Source organism: Salarias fasciatus, chromosome 7, assembly GCF_902148845.1.
Source record: "Salarias fasciatus chromosome 7, fSalaFa1.1, whole genome shotgun sequence".
Classification (NCBI taxonomy): Eukaryota; Metazoa; Chordata; class Actinopteri; order Blenniiformes; family Blenniidae; genus Salarias; species Salarias fasciatus.
Window position 1 is genome coordinate 19,327,688 of NC_043751.1, and position 25,031 is coordinate 19,352,718.

The 25,031-nt window shown below is 43.2% G+C and overlaps 1 protein-coding gene across 4 annotated transcripts in view; it reads right to left on the reverse strand.

The window, feature by feature from the left end:
* Window positions 1–25,031, reverse strand: part of tln2b (talin 2b) — a 77,729-nt gene that overhangs the window by 23,930 nt on the left and 28,768 nt on the right. For 3 of the 4 annotated variants that reach the window (XM_030095443.1, XM_030095442.1, XM_030095440.1), the window contains exons 1-27: window positions 24,751–24,886; window positions 24,561–24,658; window positions 24,245–24,374; window positions 23,442–23,597; window positions 22,918–23,060; window positions 17,816–17,943; window positions 17,484–17,547; window positions 17,226–17,330; window positions 15,297–15,452; window positions 14,111–14,212; window positions 13,934–14,010; window positions 12,163–12,346; window positions 10,928–11,041; window positions 10,486–10,594; window positions 9,691–9,899; window positions 9,366–9,464; window positions 8,505–8,672; window positions 7,856–8,150; window positions 6,390–6,556; window positions 5,371–5,499; window positions 4,077–4,190; window positions 3,840–3,953; window positions 3,599–3,733; window positions 3,311–3,439; window positions 2,665–2,767; window positions 936–1,144; window positions 384–503 (exon numbers count right to left, since the gene is read on the reverse strand). In XM_030095443.1, the coding sequence (XP_029951303.1) occupies window positions 384–503; window positions 936–1,144; window positions 2,665–2,767; window positions 3,311–3,439; window positions 3,599–3,733; window positions 3,840–3,953; window positions 4,077–4,190; window positions 5,371–5,499; window positions 6,390–6,556; window positions 7,856–8,150; window positions 8,505–8,672; window positions 9,366–9,464; window positions 9,691–9,899; window positions 10,486–10,594; window positions 10,928–11,041; window positions 12,163–12,346; window positions 13,934–14,010; window positions 14,111–14,212; window positions 15,297–15,452; window positions 17,226–17,330; window positions 17,484–17,547; window positions 17,816–17,943; window positions 22,918–23,060; window positions 23,442–23,597; window positions 24,245–24,374; window positions 24,561–24,658; window positions 24,751–24,886 (3,693 nt within the window). Of the gene's footprint in view, window positions 1–383; window positions 504–935; window positions 1,145–2,664; window positions 2,768–3,310; window positions 3,440–3,598; window positions 3,734–3,839; window positions 3,954–4,076; window positions 4,191–5,370; window positions 5,500–6,389; window positions 6,557–7,855; window positions 8,151–8,504; window positions 8,673–9,365; window positions 9,465–9,690; window positions 9,900–10,485; window positions 10,595–10,927; window positions 11,042–12,162; window positions 12,347–13,933; window positions 14,011–14,110; window positions 14,213–15,296; window positions 15,453–17,225; window positions 17,331–17,483; window positions 17,548–17,815; window positions 17,944–22,917; window positions 23,061–23,441; window positions 23,598–24,244; window positions 24,375–24,560; window positions 24,659–24,750; window positions 24,925–25,031 lie in introns of those variants that run through there. The other variant, XM_030095441.1, reaches the window with a different exon arrangement.

Sequence of the window (25,031 nt, forward strand, 5' to 3'; positions counted from 1 at the left end):
TGCTGTTTTATAGGTCACAGCTTTAGGGGTGATTTATCTTAAAATGTTCATGTCATAAGTTAACTAAAATACAAGCTTTGTACTTGAACGATTTAAACGATGATAATAGCTACCAGAACATATATAAGCCTATTCATCACTGATGCATGGCTGTTACACTAAAATATACTGCCATACAAATGCATGATGGCTGTAAGTTCAATAGCAAAGTTAGAGCCCGGTCCCCAGGCCTGCAGGCCTGGGCCTCCTGCAGGGTGGGGGGGGGGAGACGGCTGTCCCCCAGCAGCCTCACAAGCGCCGCCCCCTGTGACACAGATGTTCTGTGTCACTCAGTACATATGAGAGATCAGGAAATCCCCTCAAAAGGCCCAAGCAGGACTCACAAAGTCCACTAGCAGCTTCTTGCTGGCCTCTCCAATGCTCCTCAGGGCCATGTCAACATCCTTCTGGCCTGGCAGGCAGTTCACACAGTTATTTAGGGAATGTGAAACAGCTTTGGCCACCTGAAACACAGCACAACATCTGTCAATGGACCGCCATTAGTCATTCTAACAATGTGCTACACAACAAAGCCCCAGAGCAAGGCTATATAGGGAAAAAACATCTCAAATGCAAATTGAGCTCACAGTGGTGCACAATAATCCGTGTCACTAATTTATGCTGCTGTCACAGATATATGCCAAACAATATGTTTATCCCCCGAGAGGCTGCGGGAGAATGAGCAGTTTTACTCGGGTACTCCTGAGAGAGGGATACCGGGCAAAGAAGCCACAGCAGAGAAGAAAATAGCAGTGCTTAGAAGGAATGATTGGGATGGAAGAAAGAAATGTTTACAAATCCGTAGAGGAGGGAGAGAGAGGGGCCTGACAGGAACAATGAGATCTCTACATGAGCACAACTGCCTCAAGGGGATATATTAGCAAGCCCCATGCTACCTGCGCCAGTCTCTGCTGACTCTCAGCGTCTCCAGGATGAACCAGGGCCTGATGCGCTTCGTGGATCAGCATGGCTGAACCCTCCATCACACACTGAGCAGAGTCCAGCATCGCCGCTGACGCCTGAGGCTCCTTGGTGCTGGCTGCTACACCTCTGGCTGCTTGAGCCAACGTCCTCAGAGCCTGTGCTGTTTCTCTGGCAGCGACACCTGAAAACGATAAGGACAGTTCAGCACATGCACAAAAATGCCTTTTGTAACAAACTAAAATGTGAGAAAATTGATTGAAAATTCTGTGACTTTTAACCTTTTTTTTAAGCTTCTAAAGTTCTCATTACGGCTTATCTGTTTGCTTTCTGATGTGTTTTCTGCATTGATGTGATTAATATTTCAGAAAATGGAAACAAACTTTATCAGGTGTATTGAAGAACAGACTGTAAAATGACATCTGATTAAAGATGCATTAAAATTAATTAACAACCTTTGAACACATTGCTAACGCATTATTTTCCCTGTAATTAATGTACTGAACCTAATGCAATAAAGTCCCAGCGATGTGTATGTAGCTTCACTTTGCTTGAAGCTGCTGATGACTGCGGCTCACTGGCTGACAGAGAGGATTTCATGCTGGCTCTCCATGCTCAAAAGGTTGACGACTGTTAACACCTTCGTCGCAGTGTTGTCTGGGCGAAGGCACATACACGCTGGACACCATCAGAGGCCAACACAGAGAGATAGTTACACCCACATTCAAAACATACGGGCCATAGGCTTGTAAAGAATGTCTTTGGATGTTTGGAAAACATACGATTTCCACACATACCGATCAGACATTCTTGTCATGACGCAAGAGTGCTGACCACTACGTCCCTGAGCAGCCTCAGATAAAACAGATAGCAGCAAGGATAATAAATAAAAGGATTAAGATACAGCTCTGCTACTTTATGTGCGTCACAATACACTGTCACGTTACACAGGTATAATAATTCACAGATGACTCCATTTGCTGAAATGCTTTATGCTTACCACAGGCCGAACAAAATGACACTGAAAATGCCCTCATTGTTTAAATAAATGAGTTAATATATTAAATATGGTCACATATGGGAGCTGTCCCTAACTTATTACAAACGGAGCAAGAAAAAAAAAAAAGCAGCAAATTGCATCAAATTGCATTAACCAGCGAGGTGAAGCGTTCGCTGATAGAAAGCTAAATCCAATGAAAAAAGATTAATGAGTAGTGAGCAGCACCCTGGGCCACAGCATGAAGCAGAGCCTGGGAGCACTCGCCGTTTGAAATGCATTCTCTTTCTGTCTTCATCTCCTCTCCACCGAGATCCTCATTTGAGCCAGAACTGACTGCCAAACAGACAAACCACGCTGGCATCCAAGGGCTTTAAGGCAATACAGATAGCACCAGTACAGTATCAGATCTGCTTTGCTTTTATCTTCACACTCTCCCACACACAATTTAGAGGAGGGACTTTTCAAAACGGAACCAAAAAAAACAAAAAACAAACCCAACAGTGATTTTTTTTTAAAAAACAAATCTCAGCAAAATCGACCAGCCAGGAAGAGAAGACTCTCCAAATATACATTTCATTTTTAACATTTCATGTGCATGTTTAAATTTATCTCCCTGTATATATGTATTCATGCATCTTGAAATACTGAAATACCTCAGTCAACTAAACCGTTCTGAGATCTGTGCACTATAAAGGACACAGTACCTGTATAGTGTTCATTTCCCTGTGCGGCACAGGTCAGCAGCTGGGCCATGGAGGAACCGACAGCCTTGGACGTACTTCCTAAATCCTGAGCACACTTTTCCAGCTGAGAGCACATCACACAATTAAAAATCATTTAATACTTGACATTCACTTAATATGCTGTTGTATCATTAGCATATTAGTATATATATATCAACAGTATAACATTTAAAACAGCTTCCAGACACTTAAATGACCTTATAAACTGTAGAGATTACAAAGGAAACTTGATTCTCCAATAGATTAAGTACTGATGGTAATTTATTAGATGTAGAAATACTTTTTTCAGTATAGTTCTAGTTTCAGTGGAGAGCACACCACTGAGACTGAGATGATGATATAACCTTTTTAGTAGCTAAATAGTAATAAAATCAAACCCATGTGGGGACGGTGATTTTGTGAAGATATGCTGAAGAGCTGCGGAGCACAGGTGCTCTGAGAAGCAAGAAGCTTTTTTCTAGGAAAAGTCTAGGTTTAAAGGATCACTTCTTTCAGCAGATGTGGAGAGTCAAAAAAAAGCACAAAAACAACACATTTGTTGCTATTTCAGATTTGAACAAAACTGTATGAAATTGCAAATTGCAAAAAGACTTGATTATATACTGACGGTTTCCCCAGGAAGAGGTTTGAGCTGGCCATCGATGACGGACATCTTGGCATCCTGAAGCTCACTCTTGAGCGTCTGCACGGTTTTAAGGGCTGAGTCGATCTCCAGAGGGCCGCAGGCTTCATGGGCCTTTGATGAAAACGAATGAATGAAAATGAAAATGAATCCATCTAAATTATGCAAAGCAGGCAGGGAGGGATGCTTTCTGTGATTTGTATCTCAAATGCAAGCCATCAATAACTCCCCTTTAAATTCAGCAATCTTTTTTAAAGTGTAATGTATAGTTACCTTCTGTGTGGCAGTCCTGAGCTCTGCCAGGCAGGTCGCTAAATTCTTGGCACACTGGCCGAGTTGCATCGCGGCAGCCTGATCAGCCACCGTCGGTACGGCTGACTTTGCAGACGCCACCATTTTACTCCCAGGCTGGAGGACGGGAACAGCAATACAGAGGGAAATGAATGAGCACCGAAGGAGCGGCGTTTTTGCTGTGATTAGACATTCAATGAGGACGTCAAGGTGAAATACAAACCTGTAAGAAGCTTTGGCTCGCCATGATCAGAGCAAGCTGAGGACCCAGCTCCTCAGGCTGAGCCTGGCTGCTCCTCATGCCCTGGACCAGCAGGGGAATGCTGTCTGCAACAGCCTGAAAGAAAACACACGTACAATAGGGGATTCATATTCAACACCTGGTTGAAAGTTGTTCTTAAATACATCAGCACAAATGAAGAACAGAAGAGTGCAGGAGAGGAAAGTGCGATCATCCTACCTTGCAGCTGTGGACTAACTGCTGGTGTGAGACAGTATTTTTGTTGGACGCAGCGGCGTTCTGGGCGGCTGCGATGGTCTGAGTGGCAGCCGCCGCTGCCTGCTTAGCAGCTATCTGTTCACAGGAGACAAATGGGGGGAAAAAAACAATTTCAGCTTAAAGCTGGAGAGCCGTGCTAGGCTGAGAGGAACGCTCGCTTTTATTTCGTGCTGTAATATGCTGTCATGTTCTGTAGTAAGACAGAGTCCACAGCACACTGGGATCACTAACAACCAGATGGTTTTGTAAGGAGAGGGAGATGGCTGGGATAGCGTTCCTCAATCTTTATTTAATGAGTCGGTCAACACTGCTTTTCCCCTCACTACGCTTCCGGAGCTAAAAGCTAAAAATATTCTGCTTAGCTCACATTAATTCAGACACACAAGACAGGCTTTGAAGTGATGACAAGACTGAAAACGAGAGAAGTTATCCTTTGTTGAGTGCACGAGGAGGCGAGGGAGAAACGAGAAGCAAGAAATACATGATATCATTATACTGAGAATAAAGACTGAGAATTTATAACAGAGGTAGGAGTACTTCAGGTGTATTTTTGACTATAGTGTTTCTTTAATGTGCTGCAAAGGGATATTATATTTCAAATGATTTAAATTAACATGTAAATGAAAAGATATATAGAGCAACTGAAATATTTTGTCTGAATGCAACAAGTAAGACTAAAGGATCCTAAGAGAATGAAATACGTCTTTGAAAGCAGTCCTGGAGACTCGGAGCACTCTAGTTCTCACTGCTACCGTGATGGAGGTGACCATTAGTGCCATTACTGTGAGCATCTGATGCAAAGAGGCAAACTGAGATGCATGTCTGATAGCAGTACTTGGTAATGCATAGTTTATGTGTCTGGGAAATTGAACATTGGGTGCAAGAGAGTAGAGGAGGTGTAGTCATTAGGGGCAAACTGATACCAAAGGCTACACAAAGATCTTTATCCTCAGATCGCTCATTCACTGCACTAATGGGATCTATAGCTCATTGTAATGAAAAAACAAATGTGCGAACATGATAGATTGACTGTATTTGTACAAATCAACATCTGTATTTTGCTATGATTCCTTCAGCTCAGTGTCTAAGATCTAAATACAATTTTTCTCCTTCTGTATCTTTTTTTTTTTATACTACCAGGATGAAAAGATGTTGGCATGGCATCTTTCCAAGCAAGCGATGCAAAGTGTAGGTTTGTGCTTTGCTCGAGGTTGAACAACACACATATGAGAACAAGTCGACTGCAGTGACTCACCTCCAGCCTATTGACTAGTTTTTTCTTGATTGCGTTCTGAGCTGCGGCGTTCGTGGCAACACGGAGTCCCTCCGCCGCCTCCCTGAGCCGCTGCTGCTGGTCCTCATTCTCCGGGTAAGCGGCCGCTCCCTGAGAACACACACACAGACACACACATGTTCGCATGACGCACATTGTACGTGTGAAGCATAACAATAGCTATCAGATCTCTACAAAAAAAAAAAGTTCTAAAAATTCTGGTTATCCACAATGTACAGTAGATGCAAAGATGTATTTAGCTCTGCCAGTTTTCTGTTTCCAAGGAAACCATCAGTGCCAGATTTCCACTTCCTCTTTGATAATGGCAGTGATGTGGTGATTAATGCGTCGCAGATCAAAAACATCTAACGAGCCATAAGCTCTGCCTTCGTCTGCGTGGATATTTCACACTGATAATATCCTGCCCCACATTGCCGGGGGCTCATTAAGAGCCAGTGATGCTGCAGCCTTTTATGTTGAATGTGAGATGAATGTGGTAGCTCGTGCAAACAGCAACGCCGAGGCTGGTTTTCCCATCAAAGGAAAGTAATTCAGTTCAGCCCTTTCTACGGCGCATTTAACGTAACGCTACGCACACGGGAGTGAGATAGCGGTGACGCCGCTCGGAGAACATCTAAATAAAATGCAAAACATTCACTGTTGGGATTAAACTGACTGTGAAGTATTGAAGTATTGATAAATGCTTTTGTTGCATCAACTTGGAAAAGACAAACTAATTAAACTACAATAAAATAAGAATGCAATTACACTTACCTTTAAGCAGAGAGAAAAGAACTAAGAAAGGTTTTTATTTACAGAATACCTTCTTTACAAGGTCTTTTTACAAGTAATCATGGTGAAAAAATTAATATGTGTAATTTAAAAATAATGTGTATCTTATTAAAAGTCACTTTTTGCAATTAACTCCAACATAAATATAATAAAAACTCTCACACGAGATGAGAGTAGCAGGTACAGCTGTTACAGTGAACACCTCCCACCTTTGCGGCCTCCACCATCCGAGCGGTTGCGTCGGCCAGCAGTTTGGCTGCGGCCAGCAGCTTTTTGGAGTTGTCAACGTCAACTTCTGCCTCCGCGTCTGATCTCATCGCGTTGACTAGGTCCGAGGTGGCCTGGGCTAACACCCGGGCCTGACGCACCATCTCACCTGTTCAGACAGGCGAACCTCACATCAGCACATCTACAAGACCCCACGGCCCTGATAACACGACCGCACGAGGCCAGGCCGTGTTCCAGCTGAAATTAAACTCATGGTGCAAAACTGATTAGGAGTTGTGTCAATTTATATTTCATCTTATTTTTCCAGTGAGGACTGAGCTCGATCTGTATCCGCTTTGACAGGCAGAACCTGGAACTGACATTGGCGTCTCAGAGTTGCCATCATCTGTTGCATTAGTGGAATCAAGAAAGCGTTTCTCGTGATGAAGGTAATCTCAAGGAAAACAAGCAGCGAGGCCGTGCTGTACACACATGATTTACACCGACACACAAGTGAAATGCATGTGCAGCCAAGCTAAAAATTTGCAATATTAGGTTGCAATCCCAGTGTAAATATATTACACATGTTGTTTACACTGCAAAGTCTATACATTCTATTGCTTTTCTCTGATTTTCATAAAAATCTGTATAACAAGGAGCTTTAAACTGAAAAAAATCCAATGAGAATTTTCAGTTCTTTCTCCATCTTCTGATTTTTAGTTGCAGGCAATAAGGCACAACAATTTATCCTAACATCCAACCTGAGTGGCTCTGCAAAAACTTTCTGTAAATGCCCTTGCCTTTTGGATTCGCAGTATTGTATTCATTGTGGTGCACTCTTCCAGCTGAAGGTGTCTGGTGAGTCATCCTCTTTCACATAAAAGAAAATCTTTGGGATATAAGAAACATCTCCCCCACACAGCTGCTATAAATGGCTGTGTTTCCCAAACACCCACCAGCAGCTCGAAATAACTCACCAAGAGAAGTCCACGAAAGACATGAAGGTGCTTTACAACCTACATCCTCTACACTTGGGTTTGAACCAATAGTCTATCCACAAAACAAACTCCGACCACCGAACGCTGATCTGTTGTGGTTTTTCATTTGTCATGTTGATTTATAGTAAGAAAGTCTTTGTCCCTGAAGGAAAAAAAAAATGCACAGGTCATGTGTTTCCTGTTAGAGTTCAAAGCTTTCCTGATGCTAATTGAGACCAGACTGAGAACGAGGTATTGGTTTTGGATGACATGTTTTCTGTGACCCCATGAGAATTGAGAACCGGGTTTGAAAATGTTTCAGCCTCATGTCTGCAACCATAACAAATAATCTGAGCCTTGAACTTGGTTAGAGGTTTCCAGAGATCACGTCTGCGATTTTATTTTAAGGCTCCGCAATGCAGTCAAAACACAGTGCGAGTCCAGCGAAAGCAGAAACAGACTCGAGCTTTATTTCTCTCTGTTGTACTCACCAGCGTCTCCCATGGAGGTGAAAATATTTTCCGTCACATTCATGATCGTGTCTGTGGCCTGGTCGTAGCGTCCGATGGGCTCGCCGCAGCTCGCGTAGTGTCGTACGTGTTGCAGGAGGTCGCTGAGGGCCTGGCTCACCACGCCGGCTGCCGTCCCGACTTGCTTCAGCAGCTCGCCGTCGTCGCTGGCCGAGCGGCAAGCCTTGACACAGGTTTCCACGGAACGGTCCACCAGCTTCCCGGCCTCGACAAGCTGCTCCTGACACACCGGGGAGCTGATGGTTGGGCTCACCACCTGTACCCCAAACACACACACACACACACACACACACACACGATCAGAAACTCACATAAATGACAGAGGAAGTTTGAACACTGTATTAAGAGTCAGAATTTCTGATTCCTGCTTCATGTAGAATAAAATGGAATAAAACAGGATAGCATAGAAAAGAAAACTCGTGCCTTTCGTGCCATTGCATACAACATAATAGGACTGCAATGCTATCTGATGCTTCAAAATATATATTCAAAAAATGTAATATTTTTCACAGAAATGATACAGTCATCCATGAAGTGTGGACTGTTTCTCGTCTGCTGCGACGTCCTCTATCGACCTGCCCGTTGAGATGAATGAGTTTGAGTGGCGTACCTTGGTGCAGGCGACCAGCTGTGAGGTGGACAGGGCACACTGAGTGGCAGCTGCGATCACCCGGTTCTGCAATATGGTGTCCTCGGCCACCTGGGCCACGTTCTTGGCCTTCAGGACTAACATGGCAGCTGCATTGGCGACCGCTTTGGCCAGATTCATCAGGGTGTCCTGCAACATATTAATCAATGTCCTTCACCGCAACATACAACAGCTGTGCACCAGTGACTGAAGGGACGAGGAAAAGTAAATGTCTTGACTCTTTTAGCACAGGTTATAAAGCACAATGGCCACACCGCTGCAAAACAATGAACAATGGAAGCACAAAAAGCAACAAGAGAGAGGAAGCTATTGATGATGGATTATAGGACGTGTGCTTTTTCTCTCTCTCTCTCTCTCTCTAGAGCAGTTGGATTACAAACTGCAGTGTCCTAATGTGGTAGAAGAGCAGGAGCTCAAGGTCAATGAGACCAAGAATGCGGATGATTTATTTTTCCAGGCGTTGCCGCTGTGAAGCGCGGTAACTGTGAGTGGAGATCTCAACTGGAGTGTGTGAGGCAGGTAAATTAATTTCGGTGTAAATGAATAAATGAGGCGGAAAGTGACAGGCGCTGATAGGTTCGTATTAATGGAGGTCTGAGACACTCAATTGTCCTTTTGACGACTAAAAGCTCTGCTCCCGACGGCTTGTTTCTGAGCCACATGAACTGTCAGTCCAACAGCAAAACCTGAGGTCATTGCATAAGTGCATACTGACATTCTTTTTTAAAGGGAGCCCGTGTGTGTGTGTGTGTGTGCGTGTGCGTGTGTGTCTTCCTGTTTGGCCGGCAGTGTCATAGGAACAGCGAGTGGGCGGTTTCCAACCTGGAACTTCTCATCAGTCTCGCCCTCCCCCATGTGACGAAGCAGGTCCCCGCTGGCTTGTCCAATGCTTCCTGCTGCAGTCAGCACCGTCTGTCTGGGCTGTGTGAGGATGACATCATTACATTCAGTACACAGGCCTGTCTGGCCGCGTGCCTCCATGAATTATGGGAAACAGACCTCTGGATCAAAAATCATCCCAGATAAAGCTCCTGAAATACATCTTATGCTAGGACGGTGAAAAAAAAAAAAAAAAAATTCTGTGCATTTGTCTAATATCAAAAGGACTGTTGGGACAAATCTCTGCAATAATCAGGAGGGGGCTCACCTCGGCGGCTGCAGGCTCAACAGATCTGAGCAGATCTGACACGGCCCCTGCCAGCATCCTGGCGGCACCCATGAGCTTGTGTCCACTGCCCACCTCATCGTCCATTAATGCCGCCAGCAGCTTGACACCCTTTGACATTTCCGTGAGGTTGGAGGAAATGGTGGTGATGGCACACCCCACTGCTGTGTAGTCGGTTTCTGTGGGCTCGCCTGAAGGGGACGGATTTGCCGTTATTGCAAAGCGCGTCTAACTGCATCTCAGCTGTGCGCCCTTAATTTGTGCCGCGCCGCCACGTCGGTTTGAGCCAAATCACCGGGAAACGTGCGTGTCATACGCCGTAAACACAAAATATCAATGTCATCTGAGACGGCGCCATCAAGACGAGCACATCAAAGGAGCAAGCGGCGGTGAAGGAGACAAACGCTGGATTAGTCAGCGAGGGGAGTACAAGTGCAATCGGACAGATGGCAAGGTAAGATTAAAACCCAGCAAAAAGCTGACTGGAACCGGATTGGCATCGTTCCAGCTGACATGGGGAGCTGAGAGAGACATGACTGAGCTAATTCTAGCAACCATTCTGAATCTATTAGTGCAAATACCTAAATACTGGAATATTTAGAACATATTTATTGATTCAGACATTGGAGTCGAAAAAAATATAATGAGGGATTTATACAGATTAATTTAATTTGCAAGAGTAGACTTCTCAAATCAGAAGTTGGCTGCAAATATAAATGAGAACTACAAACAATAGTGTGTGTCACTCGTGGTCTTTCGCGTTCCTCGGAGGCTCACCTGCAGTGAGATTGACCACAGATGCTGTTCCAGCAGTGATGGCGTCAACCTGAGAGTGGATTTCATGTTTGGATTCATCCACTTTGTTCTGAACCCAAACCCTGGATGCCTTTGATTGGAGGAACATATGAGTCATTAGTACTCAGTACAGATGGCGACTTTACGTTTAAATCAAATTTATAGTGCAGGGATCAAGGACTGGGGCTGCTTCAGAAACATTAAAGAAGCATAAAATACAGTCTCTACATTTACTGTAACATGTTGATTACATTTGAGAAATATGAAGTATTTTAATGTGATGACAATGCTCGATAATGTTTGCGTTATGTCTTTGTAATCTGTTGTGTCAGAAAGGTAAAACCGTATTCTACTGCGTTACTCAAATAATTTTTGCAGCATCCGTCCTCGGATATGGCGCAGCAAGTCGTGCAGCATGACTCACCAAATCATGGCCGAGCGGTGGCAAATTATCTACATGTCCCAAGTCGGCCTGGGCCTGCTGCACAGCCTGCATGCTGCTGTTGATGGTCCCCATCAGAGCCTGCTGGGCGAGACTCTGACGACAGCAAGGAACACAAACACACACACACACACACACGTGCAGAGGGCTCAACAAAAGAAAACTAAACACAAATTTGAAACCCAGTCTGGCAATTAAATATTGATAAACCACAGAGCACAGATGGACTCGTAGCGTGAGGATGACGAACCTCCCCTGTCTCAGTATAGCACATGTTGCTATGCTTCATTTTTGAAGGAAAAAAAACCCCTCCAATATCTCAAGCTGAATAATCAAATTTGGAAAAAAATATGAAAGAATATTGAGCCTCGTGGCTGTTTTGAGGCAATGCATAAGCACACGTCATTTCTAAACAACAGAGATTACTCAAATGTTGGATGCTACAGTTTCAATTACAACCGAAATGGGTGGCAGTAACAAAGGCATCCTGCTAACAACTGAAGAATATGACAAGGATTAAAGGACTGATGTCCCAGCAGGATTTAGAAAGTAATTCATGCATTTATCTTCATACGACTGGACTACTGTGGCGCAGTCTTCATGGTCTTAAACTAAAAGAATTGTCAGAGGGCTGGAGCTAATTCCAAACACCTCTCAAAGACTGAAATGCACCAGGTCAGTACAGGCCTCAGGTCTTGACCCTCGACGCCTGTCACTCAGAGAATTACCTCCAAAATGCCCCCCCCACAAAGCTCCAAATGGTTTAGGTCAAGTATTTATTTGTGATCTTGTGGTACGTCGTGAAACCTTCATCATCTCTGAGGTTGTCCGGATCAAACCTGCTTCCTGTTCTCAGACCCAGAACCAAACATATTTTTATGCACCAAATATTTGGAGCAAACTCCCAGAAACACACAGAACTGCTCCAACCCTGAGATTTAAAACCAGGCTGAAGACCTTTCTGCTTTCTGCTGCCTTTCAGTAAAACAACCACTCATTCTGTGCTGCAATACTCTTGAATTATATTTCTTTTTTGAGTTTTATTCTTCATATTTGTCATATTATTAATAATTTGAACTTTCATTGTTCTCATGCGAACATTTGTTGTTGTTCATATCTGTTGATGTAAAGCACTACGAATTGCCGTGTTGCTGTAATTGAGCAATACAAACAAAGTTGCTTTGCTTTACAGTGTAAGAGAAGACACTCGGACTCACCAGCGGGGGCATGTGTCCTCTGTGCATCTGCCCCGTGGTGATCTGCTGCTGGGCAGACGGCATGGTACCCATATTGAAAGTGTCGGGGCCACCAATAGACCCAGATCGAATAATGCCAGGAAGTGCCACTGAGCCGTGCTCCACCCGTCCCACCCGATTGAACTGCTGCTGCAAAATTGTGGACCTAGAACAGAAGGAAACGAAACAGAAGTCAGTGAATTAACGGGCTTTCTACAACAGTAAGACCCTGATTGGATGAGAGACATTCTTGTCTTCGTGACGCGAAACCAATTTTTAAAGAAATAAATCATTGCATTGGAAATCTATTGATTTAAACCAATCAGCAGCACGAGGGTAATTGTTGTAAGTTACTCTCAAGGTCAAGGCTGTAACTGACGTCTATTCTCTGATATTCAGCTAATCTCTCATGCGACCTTGCTTAAAAATGAACGTAGCCTCTGAGTGGTTTAAATGCGTACATATGTTCGACTCAACATATTTGCATGTACAAAATATATGAAGAAGGCTTCAGATCGATTATCTTGTGGATACATGGATCACACATTTATGTAACGATGTGCAATTTGCAACGACCCATAGTGAAATGCAATTCAATAAATCTTCATTAGGGATGGAGAATGTGCCATTAAGAGGCGAAACAGAAGATCCGCTACAACTACAACTTATTTCTGCTTGATTACTTGATCCATTATTTTTTGAAAGGAGTTATAAATAAAACAGAAAATAAATGTTGGAAAACAAAATGCTTTGTTTAAAAAAACACTGGATATCGATAGGTTGTAGAACTAAAGGAAGATAATGAAGATGTGACTGATTTTCATATGATCGAAATTACTTGCCTGACATTTTAACTTTAAATCATTTCTGTTAGGGTGCCAGTGTGAAGGGCTTTTGTACGAGTTTAAATCAATAAATTATGATGATTGCTTCAGATGAGAATGAAGCCGTTATTAATGAATCCAGCAAAAGTGACAAAATTATAATTAAAGCAATTACCGCAGACAAACAAATGCTCCAGCAGTGAGCAGGCATTGTGAGAAGAGATATTGTACAGAAAAAAAAAAAGAAAAAAAGAAAAAGCATTTTCATTCCAAACTCAACAGATGCTCCTGACTCCATTGGTTAATTATGGCTTGTTTTGAGAGGCAGCAATTATGTTTTTTTGCACTGAGAAACACCACATGAGTCAATTGGCACACAAGCAATGAGGATACTGATGCCACATTTTGCCAAATAGGGGCTTCGCTGGATTTGCATAGATAAAAATCATGCAAACTGTATAATAGAGTGTTAAACGTTTGACTTTTACCTAATTTCTATCTACATTACAAGAAAACAAAGAGGGAAAACAACCGAAAGGAAAAAATAAACTCAATGAAAGAGCTTCCAATTAATTCATGTTTAACATTCAAAACAGTTTAATTTGAAAATAATGCTCGTTTTCCTTGATAGAATAAGGTGATACAAAAAACTAAAAAGACTTGCCCTCAGGCAAAACTCGTGCAAGAAGGCAACTGAACAAATTGTAATCTGAAAAAACCGTGCACATCATCAGTGATATTTTAAGATTCATAGTGCTGTTTTTGTATTTAATGCTAACATTACCTCTCTTGGGGAGCAACCATGCTGGGCAGGCAGAAATGTAATTACATGCACAATTAAACAGTGAGGTTTGAATTCATGAAGAGTAACTAGACGGCGTTCACTGAATCAGAAGGGTCAGCAATTTCTCACAGCAGAGACAACTCACTTCTTAGGTGAAACCGACTCCTCCAGCATGGTAGCTTCTTCATCTCCCTCAAGACCAAAGCGATCCTTGCTCTGCTTCTGCAGAGAGAAGAGCAGCAGAAATCAGAGTGGAAGGCTCAAGTGTGAGGAACTGGGTGAATTTTAGATTAGGAAGCAAGATGCTTTCTTTTTCACTTGCCTTTTTGAGAATGATGTCAATATACCCGGCAATGAGTTGGGATATCTGCTCTCCCTCCGTAGTCTGGACAGAGTAGTAACTTTCCTGATATTCTCCAAAATCCTACAGTGCGATGAAGAGAACCCTGATGAGTGTGAGGCAGTGGTTTTCAATGTGTGGAAGGATAATCTTTATACACAGTCTGCCAGCTGTAAAACCTATGATTTCGCACTAAAGCTTATTTTATATTATTATATTTAATCGCTATTGCACTAGCTATAATTTGAGTTCTAAAAATGTGTGATTCAGAAAAGTCGCATTAGTTGCACATTGAAATCTCTGTCAGTCAAATACAGTCGTATTGATGGTTTTCGCAGTGCTACTATAGCAGCATTCTGTGATCATATCACTTCTGAACATAAGTGGCATGACCAGTAAAACTGAGGAAAAGTGCAATTTATAGCCCGGAAAATACGGTAACAGCTAAATCAATGTAATATCAAAAAAAATCTAAAGGATCTGACCCCCTGATTTGTTCTGCTGCTGCACCAGCCGTTGAATATCCTACACATCATTAACGCTTTGTGACGTGTGAAAAGAAACAGAAAATATTTGGCTGTAGATAGTCTGCGTAAACTCTTCGATGCCTTCCTGATTCCCGGGTTTAATAAAAGGAAGAATCGACGAGCTAAGAGCTGATTAAAAAAGAGCTGTCATGAATGTGAAAACAGCTCATTTCACAGCTCTGCACAACAACACATTCCTGAGTATTTTTAGTCTAAATCAATGTTGGCAAATATACCTCGGAGTTTGTTTTTTTTCCTTTATAAATTTGCATAATCTATTAATCTTTAAATGGAGTGCCCCTTTTGCAGCACAGGAAGAAAAAAAGCCAACAGCTGGTAAAGAAAATTGAAAAAGCTTTCAGATAAATAATACATCCAAATACTGCACATTCTCCCGCAGGAATCTATTGTTAACTCAGATGAAATAGCGTGCCTGCACCATGAAAATATTCAATACCGCAGTCCGAAAGCTGCGCAATTTCAAGGATACTATTTCTATTGAGAAATACAAATTGGTCAGGAGTGCGAATGTATGATGCAGAGCTGCTGAAATCCGTGCACACAAACACGCCGTTCTCCTCAGCGCCTCTTTAAATAGCACTGAGGACTTGAAGCGGTGGGGGGGGGTAGTCACACGGTACCAAGGTGAAGCTCTTGGGGGAGGCCGCCCATCTCTTGACCGTCGTCAGAGGCCATTCCTGCACCACGTCCTTCGTCTTCTCATCCACTCGCATGACTGACTCCTTGGTTATCCCCAGCAGGCGTGGGACCAGCTTATTTTTACCCTTCATCTTTTCCTGTCGGATAGGAAAAACATCAGACAGCGTTTATGGCGCCTCTAAACACCTACACGGATGATTCATTCAAGGCGCGAACGCAAAAAAGAAAAAAAAAAAAAACCCCATAGTGGCATTCTGCTGTAATACGCATGCTGTGTCTGTGGCTTGAAGCCCTGAATGGAGGAGGAGGAAGGGCAGCTGTGAACTGACCCAGCAGAGTTCAGGCTTGTTTAACTGCTGCTTTATTGAATAGGGTCTCCACAGGTTTTAGTCACTGTCAGCACAGCGGCATGGCACTTCCACCACCTCTCTGCCTGACCGGCTCCACTGCCCTCCGACTCTCTCCCCACTGAAAATCTATTACAGCTCACTCCAGACGCAGAGCCCACACTTGGCTCTCCTCCAGGAGTGCAAAGGATGAAACCAAAATTAGCAGCGTGTGCAGAGATGGGAAGTTCAAATATGTGTATTTGAGGCTTTTGTTCCATTATAATTCTTTTTAATCACTTGGTTCAACTCTTGGAGCTCTGAGAATTGCACAAAGGGCAATAAGTCAGCTTTAAGGGTCGGTGCTCTTACACACAAGGACAGATAACATTGTCTCAGTGTTCTTAATATCCTTGCACACAGGTTTATTAAAAACATGTATTGTTTTAGGTCACTTCACTTAAACGCCATGATTGCCAAGGTTGAACGCAAACGGGAAGTTTGATTTTCTAATCTGAAGTGGTACATTGAATTATTACATTATTTGAAATAGTCTAACCTTGATCATTGTTGGGTAAAAAAGAAAAAAATCGGGTCAGGCAAGGTCTCCACTTTGTCCAAACCTGAATGCACTCTGACTACAGCCAGTATCACAGGCATACAGGCTTATTTATCCCCCCCACCTCCTCCTGTTGTGTTTACAGCAAATTCAGGACTTCCCAGCCTGAACCTACAGTGATTAAAGACTGACAGATGAGAAATGAAAGGTTACAATAAACGCCCTGACAAAGCCAAGTCTGTGCTTCTGAGAGCATCAAGAGCAGAGTGCAGCCGGAGTGAATTATTTAACAGTCTTGAAAACTCCATCACTGTATCTTCTCATTGAACAGACAGTGCTGGTCCACGTAGGTGTGTACACACACGCACACACACACACACACACTCCTTCATGCCCACATTTTCACGGAGATAATTTGAACCCTGCAGTGTGCCTTAACTACGGAGCCAAACATCCCATTTATCGTCCATTAAGACTGCAGCAGACGCTTTTCCGCCTTTTTTTTCCCCAGTCTTACTTACAAGTCCATAGCCAAATTGGCTCATGTTGGAAAGCTTTTATAATACCTGCCTTTCCAACATCGTCCCATTCACACGCTGTACTTCTACTTCTCTCCAGTGTTTGTCATACCAGAAGAGAACAGAATTGTTATTTTCACAGGTTTTTCACAGCACTCGGTGTGCTGCTGAGCGGCAGGTGAAAACACGCTCACTCCGAATCTCCTGATTTGTTGCAAGAACGGTCTTTTTAAATGCTTTCAACAAATGCACATTTTCGTATGGCATGTCTGACTTATCGTTGCAATTACGGCTCCCACGCATTATAATATAATGACATATATTTGACAGGTAATCATACGTGCATGTTTATTGTAGTCAGAAAATCTGAGACAGAGAATAATGTGAGGAAAAATAGGGAAAGTTACGTCAACATTGTACTTTTTTTCTTCTGTGCTTGCTTTGTCCAAGTTTTCAGTTTCCCATAAATGTAGTTCATTGGAGTAAAATTACAGTTTCAGGTCTTACCTTCACCAGGAAGAAGGATACGCCGTACGTCTGCAGGGACCTGGCAAGCTTCACATACTTCACTTTTCCTTCAATCTCTGTCATCTCTCCGCAGTTTTTATGATCCTGGAACAAGAGTTAAATCTCCATTTACATGTTGTTCGCAATTTGCCAATTTAAAACTGTCGACAGCCTCTTGAAATTATAGCATTTCACCTTCAAACTGAAGCCCAGACTCATCTTTTTAAGTGCAACATGTGATCGGTGTAACATACGTACTTGGAATATTTTCTTTTCGGCCCCTCTCTGCTTGATGTACTCCTTCGGTAGGAACTCCTTCAGGCTACGGAGATAAATGACATTTTTCCGTGGTTACCCGATTGAGCTACAGGCATTTCCTTTTCTGTTAACATACCTCAACATATGAGGTCAGATGAGAAAACAGTTGTAACAGCTGACATCACCCCTGAGCTTTCCACAGGAGGAAATCCCTGAAGTCGCAGCCTGTGTTGAAGCAGGCGATAACTACTGTATGGCGAGGCGAGCGTGTAAAAGCACGGCACTCCTCTGAATGCAGGATTTAAAGGATCTTTTTGATAAGAGAAGCTTACTCCAGAAATCCAGGCTTGTGCTTGTGCTCCACGTGGGGTCCGAACTGGATCTGAGCCTGGATCCCTGCAAACTCGCAGGCTTTATCAAAGGAGACAGGGTGGGATCCATTCAATATATCATCCCTCGCCTGCAGGAGACATGAGGAGAGGGATTGAAGAGTGAGTAAGAGGCAGTAACACACAGGAAAAGGGATAGGACTACAAAGGCAGGAGAATTATCCAAAATTCACCCAACAGAGCTCTGTAATGAGCACTTCGTTGTGTGCTTTGGATAAACTCTGGCTTCAGAAGAGAGGATACATAAGTGAGTGACTAAGAGTGTTTCAAGAGGACATACATCATAACAGAGACTCGTACACACAGCGGAGCCAAATAAGATTTGTTTATGACGATGAAAGTCACTCCGCCTGCTTTCAAATACAACCACTTCGACAATTTGTCATCACAGGCCCATTAAGTGTTATTAAAAAAGGAAAACACTTTACAGAAAGGCATCCATTTCCTTCACCATAATCCATTTGCATTACATTATAATCAGTATATCAAGAAATCTAATGACTTTTATCAAGAAAAAAAAAAATCTTTGTGCATCTTCTGTGTTGATCATACATGTTTCCATATATACAGCCTGGAGGTTTACAGTATTCTCATCATTTAAGTAGATGGAAAGGGAGAAGCCTCTGTTGACATCTTTCAAATGCTTATCCCTATGAAGAGTTTTCTCCACGGGGCAGTCAGCTCTGCCTCTCCCTCTATCTCAGTCTACTCTCACTCCCTCTTTCTAGTTCACTGCTGCAAATTTAATGGCTCCAAAAGCTGAGAGTCCTCGCTGACAGTGAGAGAGGCTCCATCCGTGCTTTTAGTATTAGCATATCAGTGCACGGCGCGGACTCGACTCATTCTTACATCCCATTACATCAATGAAAAACTAAGCAGCAGCTTACTGCTGTAATGAGGACAACAATCTCCTCTACTCACAATCAAGTCCCCTTTCCAAGTGCAATTCACTGTGGAGTGCATGAGCCCCGACTGAACGCAAGGAGACACTCTATAATTAGCTCTTACACATGCCATTCACTCTGACAGACACTGTTCACCAGAAGTTTTCATTTGCGAAAAGACACTAAGAGTAAGGGGGAAGCAGATGAAATAAATTTAGACCTGTCGTTGCTCAGTGCATGAAGATTGGGGGGGAAAAAAAGGATCCACTGAAGGGCCATAAGCATTAGAGAAATATGTTGCAGAAGTCTTTGTTATGATTAGAGAAATACTGTGAGTGTGCAGCAGTGTATAAATAACACTGCACAGTAAATACTGTGGCATCTTGAAATGTCCCAATTATTTCAGAGGCACACCTTATTTTTTTTTATAGTATAACTGTTTCTAACAAAAGAAATCCTAAAGCCTCGTTATATGTCGAAGTAAAACTAACATTGTCAATCTAGAACCCTGGATGTGAACCACTTATCTATACGTTGCAGACGCATACTGCAGTTTGCTCTGCTTTGTGAGTACAGCAATGTAATCAACGTAACGGTGACTTCCACCCTAAAAAGAGAGTGATAGAACAACACCGGTAATGCAAAGGACACATTATATCAGCCGTTCCTCTCATCTCCCATTACTGGTGATATTATCAGGGAGTCGTTATCCGGCAGAGTGGTGAACGTAGCGGTGGTCAGGTAGCCAGGAACCAGAGTGGGTTCACACTCACAAGCTAAATTGGCTCAGAAATGACAGCTTAGCACTTAGATGATCAGCGCCTTGGATTGAAGTCTGTGAGAATCGTCCACGCGAGGAAATATATCACAGCTTTCTCTGCATTTCATCTAAATATATAGCGTCCCTTTTACCCGGGAGGTGGTAAAAAAAAAAAAAAAAAAAGAAAAAAAAAGAAAAAAGGCTGTGTACTTTGATGAGGGTGGGATGGTGAGGGGCGCTGCACAGCAGGTGGTGATGGTAGGTGCTATCATCAGAGTAAAGTGAGTCGTGTCATGAAGTCAAGCCGTGCACCTGCGTGAATATGACTGGAAGCTGGGAGACAGCTGAAAGCTGCACAGCTGTGAGTGAGCCAGTGCCTGTGAAGCATGAATGAGTCCGCTGATGCTTGTTGGTGGCATTTTATCATATGGTATAGCTATTTTGTTTTCTTTATTAAGATGTATTCGAGTTACCAACACAGAGAAACACCCATTCATTTTAGAGTCATCAGTTAACCTCACACGCATGTTTTAGGACTGTGTGAGGAAACGTCCATGACCTTGCTCCTACGAGGTGAGAGGGTTAAAGACTGAGGCACCGTGTGACCCCATGTGATATTTTCAGCTGAAAACGCTCTGCTACATGAACTCCTGCCACGGGGGACACGACTTCCAGCAGTCATGTGAAACTCATGATACCAGTAGTGCTTGAAAGAAAGTAATCTGTGAATTATTACCTTTTTTTTATTAGTATTATTACTGTGAAAATGTATAATTATTGAAAAACTATATTTTGCAACAGGGATACAAAACATACTTTTTTTTTTTTAAATAATGGAAGGAGAAGGAATGAGATTTAATGTTTGTAACCTATGTAACCTTTTTGTTAAATGTCTGAAATGAATAAAGACAATTTATCAATTCATTCATGACAAGAAGAAGAAGAAGCAACACACCAGCTGAGAAAAACCACCAGCACACAGACTGAAATTATTAAAGGTAAGCGCAAGGTTATTTATCCATTTTTAGCACTGGGGAGGCAACATAACATCAGCTCACAACGAAAATATTTAACGAAAATATTTCCGTGTTGTTTCACGGAGCAGGACAGAGAGAAACAGCAGCTCTCTGACTGTTTTCATGAACAACTAACAAAAACCTCAGTAAATGTCACTCTGGTGATAGTCCTATGATAGTAATGAGTTAAGAGCGTCTTGCTTCCATAAGTAGTGCCACGACAGTGATGAGTTACTTCATAACGTGTTAGCGATAACTCTGATGATCACAAATAACGATGATGACTGAGCCCATCGTCACATTAACAAAAAGGTATGTGTCCGTCTGTCTGTCTGTGACAAATGGCCGCTCCTCCCAGATCTGCGCCACGTCTGTCAAGAGTCTCTACAGACAGACCCTCAATTACCCGAAGCAGATAGGCCAGGCGTTTACAGGGACTGGTCCTGGGACTCCATAATAGAGCTGCATGAGTGGAAGTGAAGCACAAGACATCAGAAGCCATGACACATACAGCCTGAGGCCACAACACTGAGGTCAGCCAGTCCGCCATGGTCCAGCAGAGCACACAGCATCACAGAAAGCCATAAAAATAAATGCTGACATAAGGGAGCACTAAAGCACCTGAAAGTGCACAGCCTTTAAACTGACATGTTTGCAAACGGTTCAGCGAGGAAAAGAACATTATTCAATGACCAACTGAAGATTAGACATATACAGCCTCTTTCTGTGTTTTTGGAATTTTCATTCCCCAAAAAAACCTTCAGTTTGTTAAAATGCTGTCAGCGTGAAATGATGTGCCATGCAGGATGTCAGGTACATCAGCCAGAAAAGCTTCACCAAAGACTGGATTATTCGGAAGACAAACTATCACTCTGCTTTGGTTTGTGCCGTCTCCTGATCCAAATGATGCATTTTCATAAGTGATGAAGAATGACAGCGAGAGAGTGAGCAGCACTGGGTTATGTTACTGCTGGAGAGGTTTGTCTGGGTCTTAGGACAAACATAAAGGGAGTGGCAGAGTAGTAAAGGAGATTAGTCGGTTACTGGCAGAGTCTCCACTATGTGTGTGTGAGCGTGTGTGGTTGAAATCATGGAAGCTTCAAGTCATGAATAACTATTTGAGGTCACTGTATATTTGCAGGCGTGCTCTGTCAAAGAGTTTCCGGCAACAATGTCATCATCTGAACGATCTGAATTCAATTATGCAATACTGGCGAGTTTCAGAGTATAACTGAAAATGTGAATTAATGGAAAATGGAGGCTCAATAAAGCTGCATAAAGAGAGAGAGAGGAAGAGAAGCCTGGGGTATGTTCCACTAAAGATCTCTCTTCTGGCGCTGTTTGGCCTTTTTTTTTTTTTTTTTAACAGAGAAACAAATTAGAGCCACTGCTATGTGAGGAGTCTCTGTGATCTCAGTCACAATCTGTGTGTATGAGAGAGAGAGAGAGAGAGAATGAGGGGGAGATGGAAGGGGAAGGGCAAGGGCAGGGGGCGGAGTTGTTATTGTGAAAAGAAATATGAGTCTGTGTTGAGGGGAGACCATGATGTGCACGCCGCTGTAATGTGTGCCAGGGTAAAAAGGGTGGGGAAGTGTGTGACTATGTCAGAATGTGTAAGAGATGGAGAGTGAGTGCAGACAGGCAAGACTGTGAGGGGATGAAAAGGAGGGAAAGAGAGAGAAAAAAAAGAGGTAAAACACCAACAGACAGATAGAAGGGAGGAGAGCATCTGGAGCCGATAGAGAGGGCGGGAGTCTGCGTCTCTTTCATGAGCCGTATTCAAAAACTCCCAAAGCAGCAGGGATTGAAACACTGAAGAGAGGTAAATATGAACAACTGTGAGTACTTCAGATAATATGTATACCTCCAAGTGGGCTGCTGTTTCTCACAGATTACGTATTTTTGTGGGAGAGGAATAAATGATCTATGTACAATTCACCTCCAAGTAATGTTTTACAGCAATTTCTGCGAGCGCAAAGCCTCCTCCCACTATCCATCGATCGCCCTGCATCTCAAGGGGGACATCTGTGTGTGTGCATACATGCAAGCATGTAGTTGATTTGGATTCTGCATACGAGATGCGCACATATACGTGCATCGTTTAAAATACGTGCTTGTCGTTAGGCAAAATGTAAATTCAGAGATAAGGGCTGTGCTGCAGTGTTGCTTCAGTTGTCAGCTCTCTAATTTTAGCTGCTCTTAGTGGCTGATTTGGCTGAGCTGCCCGCAGAATCCAGATTAAATGATGCTAGTTAAATAAAGTCAAATGGCAGAGGTTTGAGTTGATCGTTCATTATTAAAGTTATTTTAGCAAAGGGTTAAAATTTTATCATTCGCTCGCTCGTTCTGCTGCGTCAGCGCTAAAGGCTGACGTAACAAGCTCACCTGGACGTAGAGCAGATTCAGCTGAACCGGATCCCTGGAGTCCACGTTCTGGTCCGAGTAGAAGAACTTGCGCCTGAGCAGCAGAGTCTCGCTCTCCTCCACTCCCTGCTCTCTGAATGTCCTGCTGTGGTCCAGCCAGTTCACTTCACAGTCAATACACATACTCCGTTACCACAGGCACCGTAATGAATAGGCATTCAGTTTTCACAGATGTTGCTCAAGGAGGGTAATAATGGTGAAATTAGCCAGGCAGACATACAGGCTTTGACAGAAAATTTAACAAATTTATCACACACAAAGTAAAAATCCTAACTTGTTTGCAGCCTAAGGTGGAACGTACTGTAATTTATTTATTTGCATGTTTCAAATTTTAATTGCTGTCCTCTGGGCAAACGATAACTATATTATTTCATCATGCATTCAGATGTGAATGGAATACAGAAGACATGAGTCCAAATGTCAGGTTCAATGATGTACAAATTAAAATTGGGCTAAAACCATTAAGGCGTCAGGTACTGACTCACAGTCATCATCTGTGTGCAGCTTGGCTTTAAGCTTTTCCATCTTCCTCTCGTCTCTCAGAAGCAGGGTCCGGTCTTTCTTCAGCGTCCCCATCCCGTCCTCCTTCCTGTCCTCCGGCACCTCTTGAATGAGTGAGTACTCCTCATAGTTGGTGATTCCTGAAAAGGTTAGCCAGGGAATTCTCAGGAGGAGGAAAACTGTTTCAAAACCAGGACGACGACTTTCTACCATGATAGAGAAAGCAAATCGACAATTCTCCTGCACTCTGGTTTTATCTCTTTCTCTCGACTTCGAAACAGAAGTGAAGGGAAGCTGGTACGGAGCCAGCAAACTAAAATAGGAGCCGAGGAGAAGAAGCCAAGCAGAAAGCCCTACTCCAAATAAACATTTTCCAATAAAGCTATCTGCCAGACACACATCCCTCTCCTCCTCACTCAATTAGGCTTGGTAGCAGCCCATTATAATTGAAATATACAGCTTAGGGAACACCTCTGTGACAGGCAGGGACGCCGTGGTCTGGGTCTTAGGCACAACACTTCAGCATTTATTAGAACAAGCTTGTTTGAGCTTGATAAATCATGTCTATCTTCCTCTCAACAAAAGGTGATTAGGGCTACACCGTGCATGCCTAAATGCTCTGGAGTGCTCAACAAATGCGGCTGTTCCAATATGAACGGTGGAGCACATAATGACACAGCATAATGCGACTCAGCGTGAGTCCAATGGTATGCCTGGGACTAAAAATAAAAGTTCAGCTGAATAATTCACGGTTTGGATGGTGCCTTACCGATTAACACTTACGTACCTATTCTACTGCATATGGTGACGAGCAGCTCGCCGACTGTTTTGGAGTCATCCACCATGATGGTTTTAATTGCGCCGTCCAACATCTTGATCTTCTGCGGCCGCTGTTTCTTCTTATATTCCAAGACGTCCTGAGAAAACGGGAAGGAGAAGCATAGTGACATGCATAGCCCCATACACTCGTTTATACAGCAGACACAAGAGGCTCCCAGCAAGCGGGGAAGCATAAATATCTTAGGTTCAGCTAGAAAATGGAAAACACTTTCACAAACAATAATTGACACTGACAGCTCTCCACAGTCGGCTGTATGACTTACTCCATTTCGCAGCATGTAGTAGTCCAGGGTCCTTCCAGACTCCAGCCAGATGCCTTTCCTGGGGTCATCGTCAGACAGAAAGAGGCCGTAATCCGAGGCTGAAAGACCAAGTGAGAAACATGACATGCAGATGTAAACAGCTATGGATTTCTGTGAATTTAAAAATCGCTTGCACGAGTCAACCTCCGACCTTGCCCAGTCTGGGCCTCTGGGACTCTCTCTCTGATGATTCTGCAGGCGTCGTACACAGGCGTGGACGGCTCGAACTGCATGGTCTTCACCACATTGCACTGGCGCACACAAATCTTCAATGACAAGGCCACCATCTTGGCAGGTTGTTTAATGGCCTCACCGACCTGTGCACACGAAAATCACAAATGTAGACACATAATGTAAGGTTTAGAGTGCATAAAGTCATAACACTGCCCATTATTCCAAACTAATGGTCTGTGTCATGGCCATTATCAACAA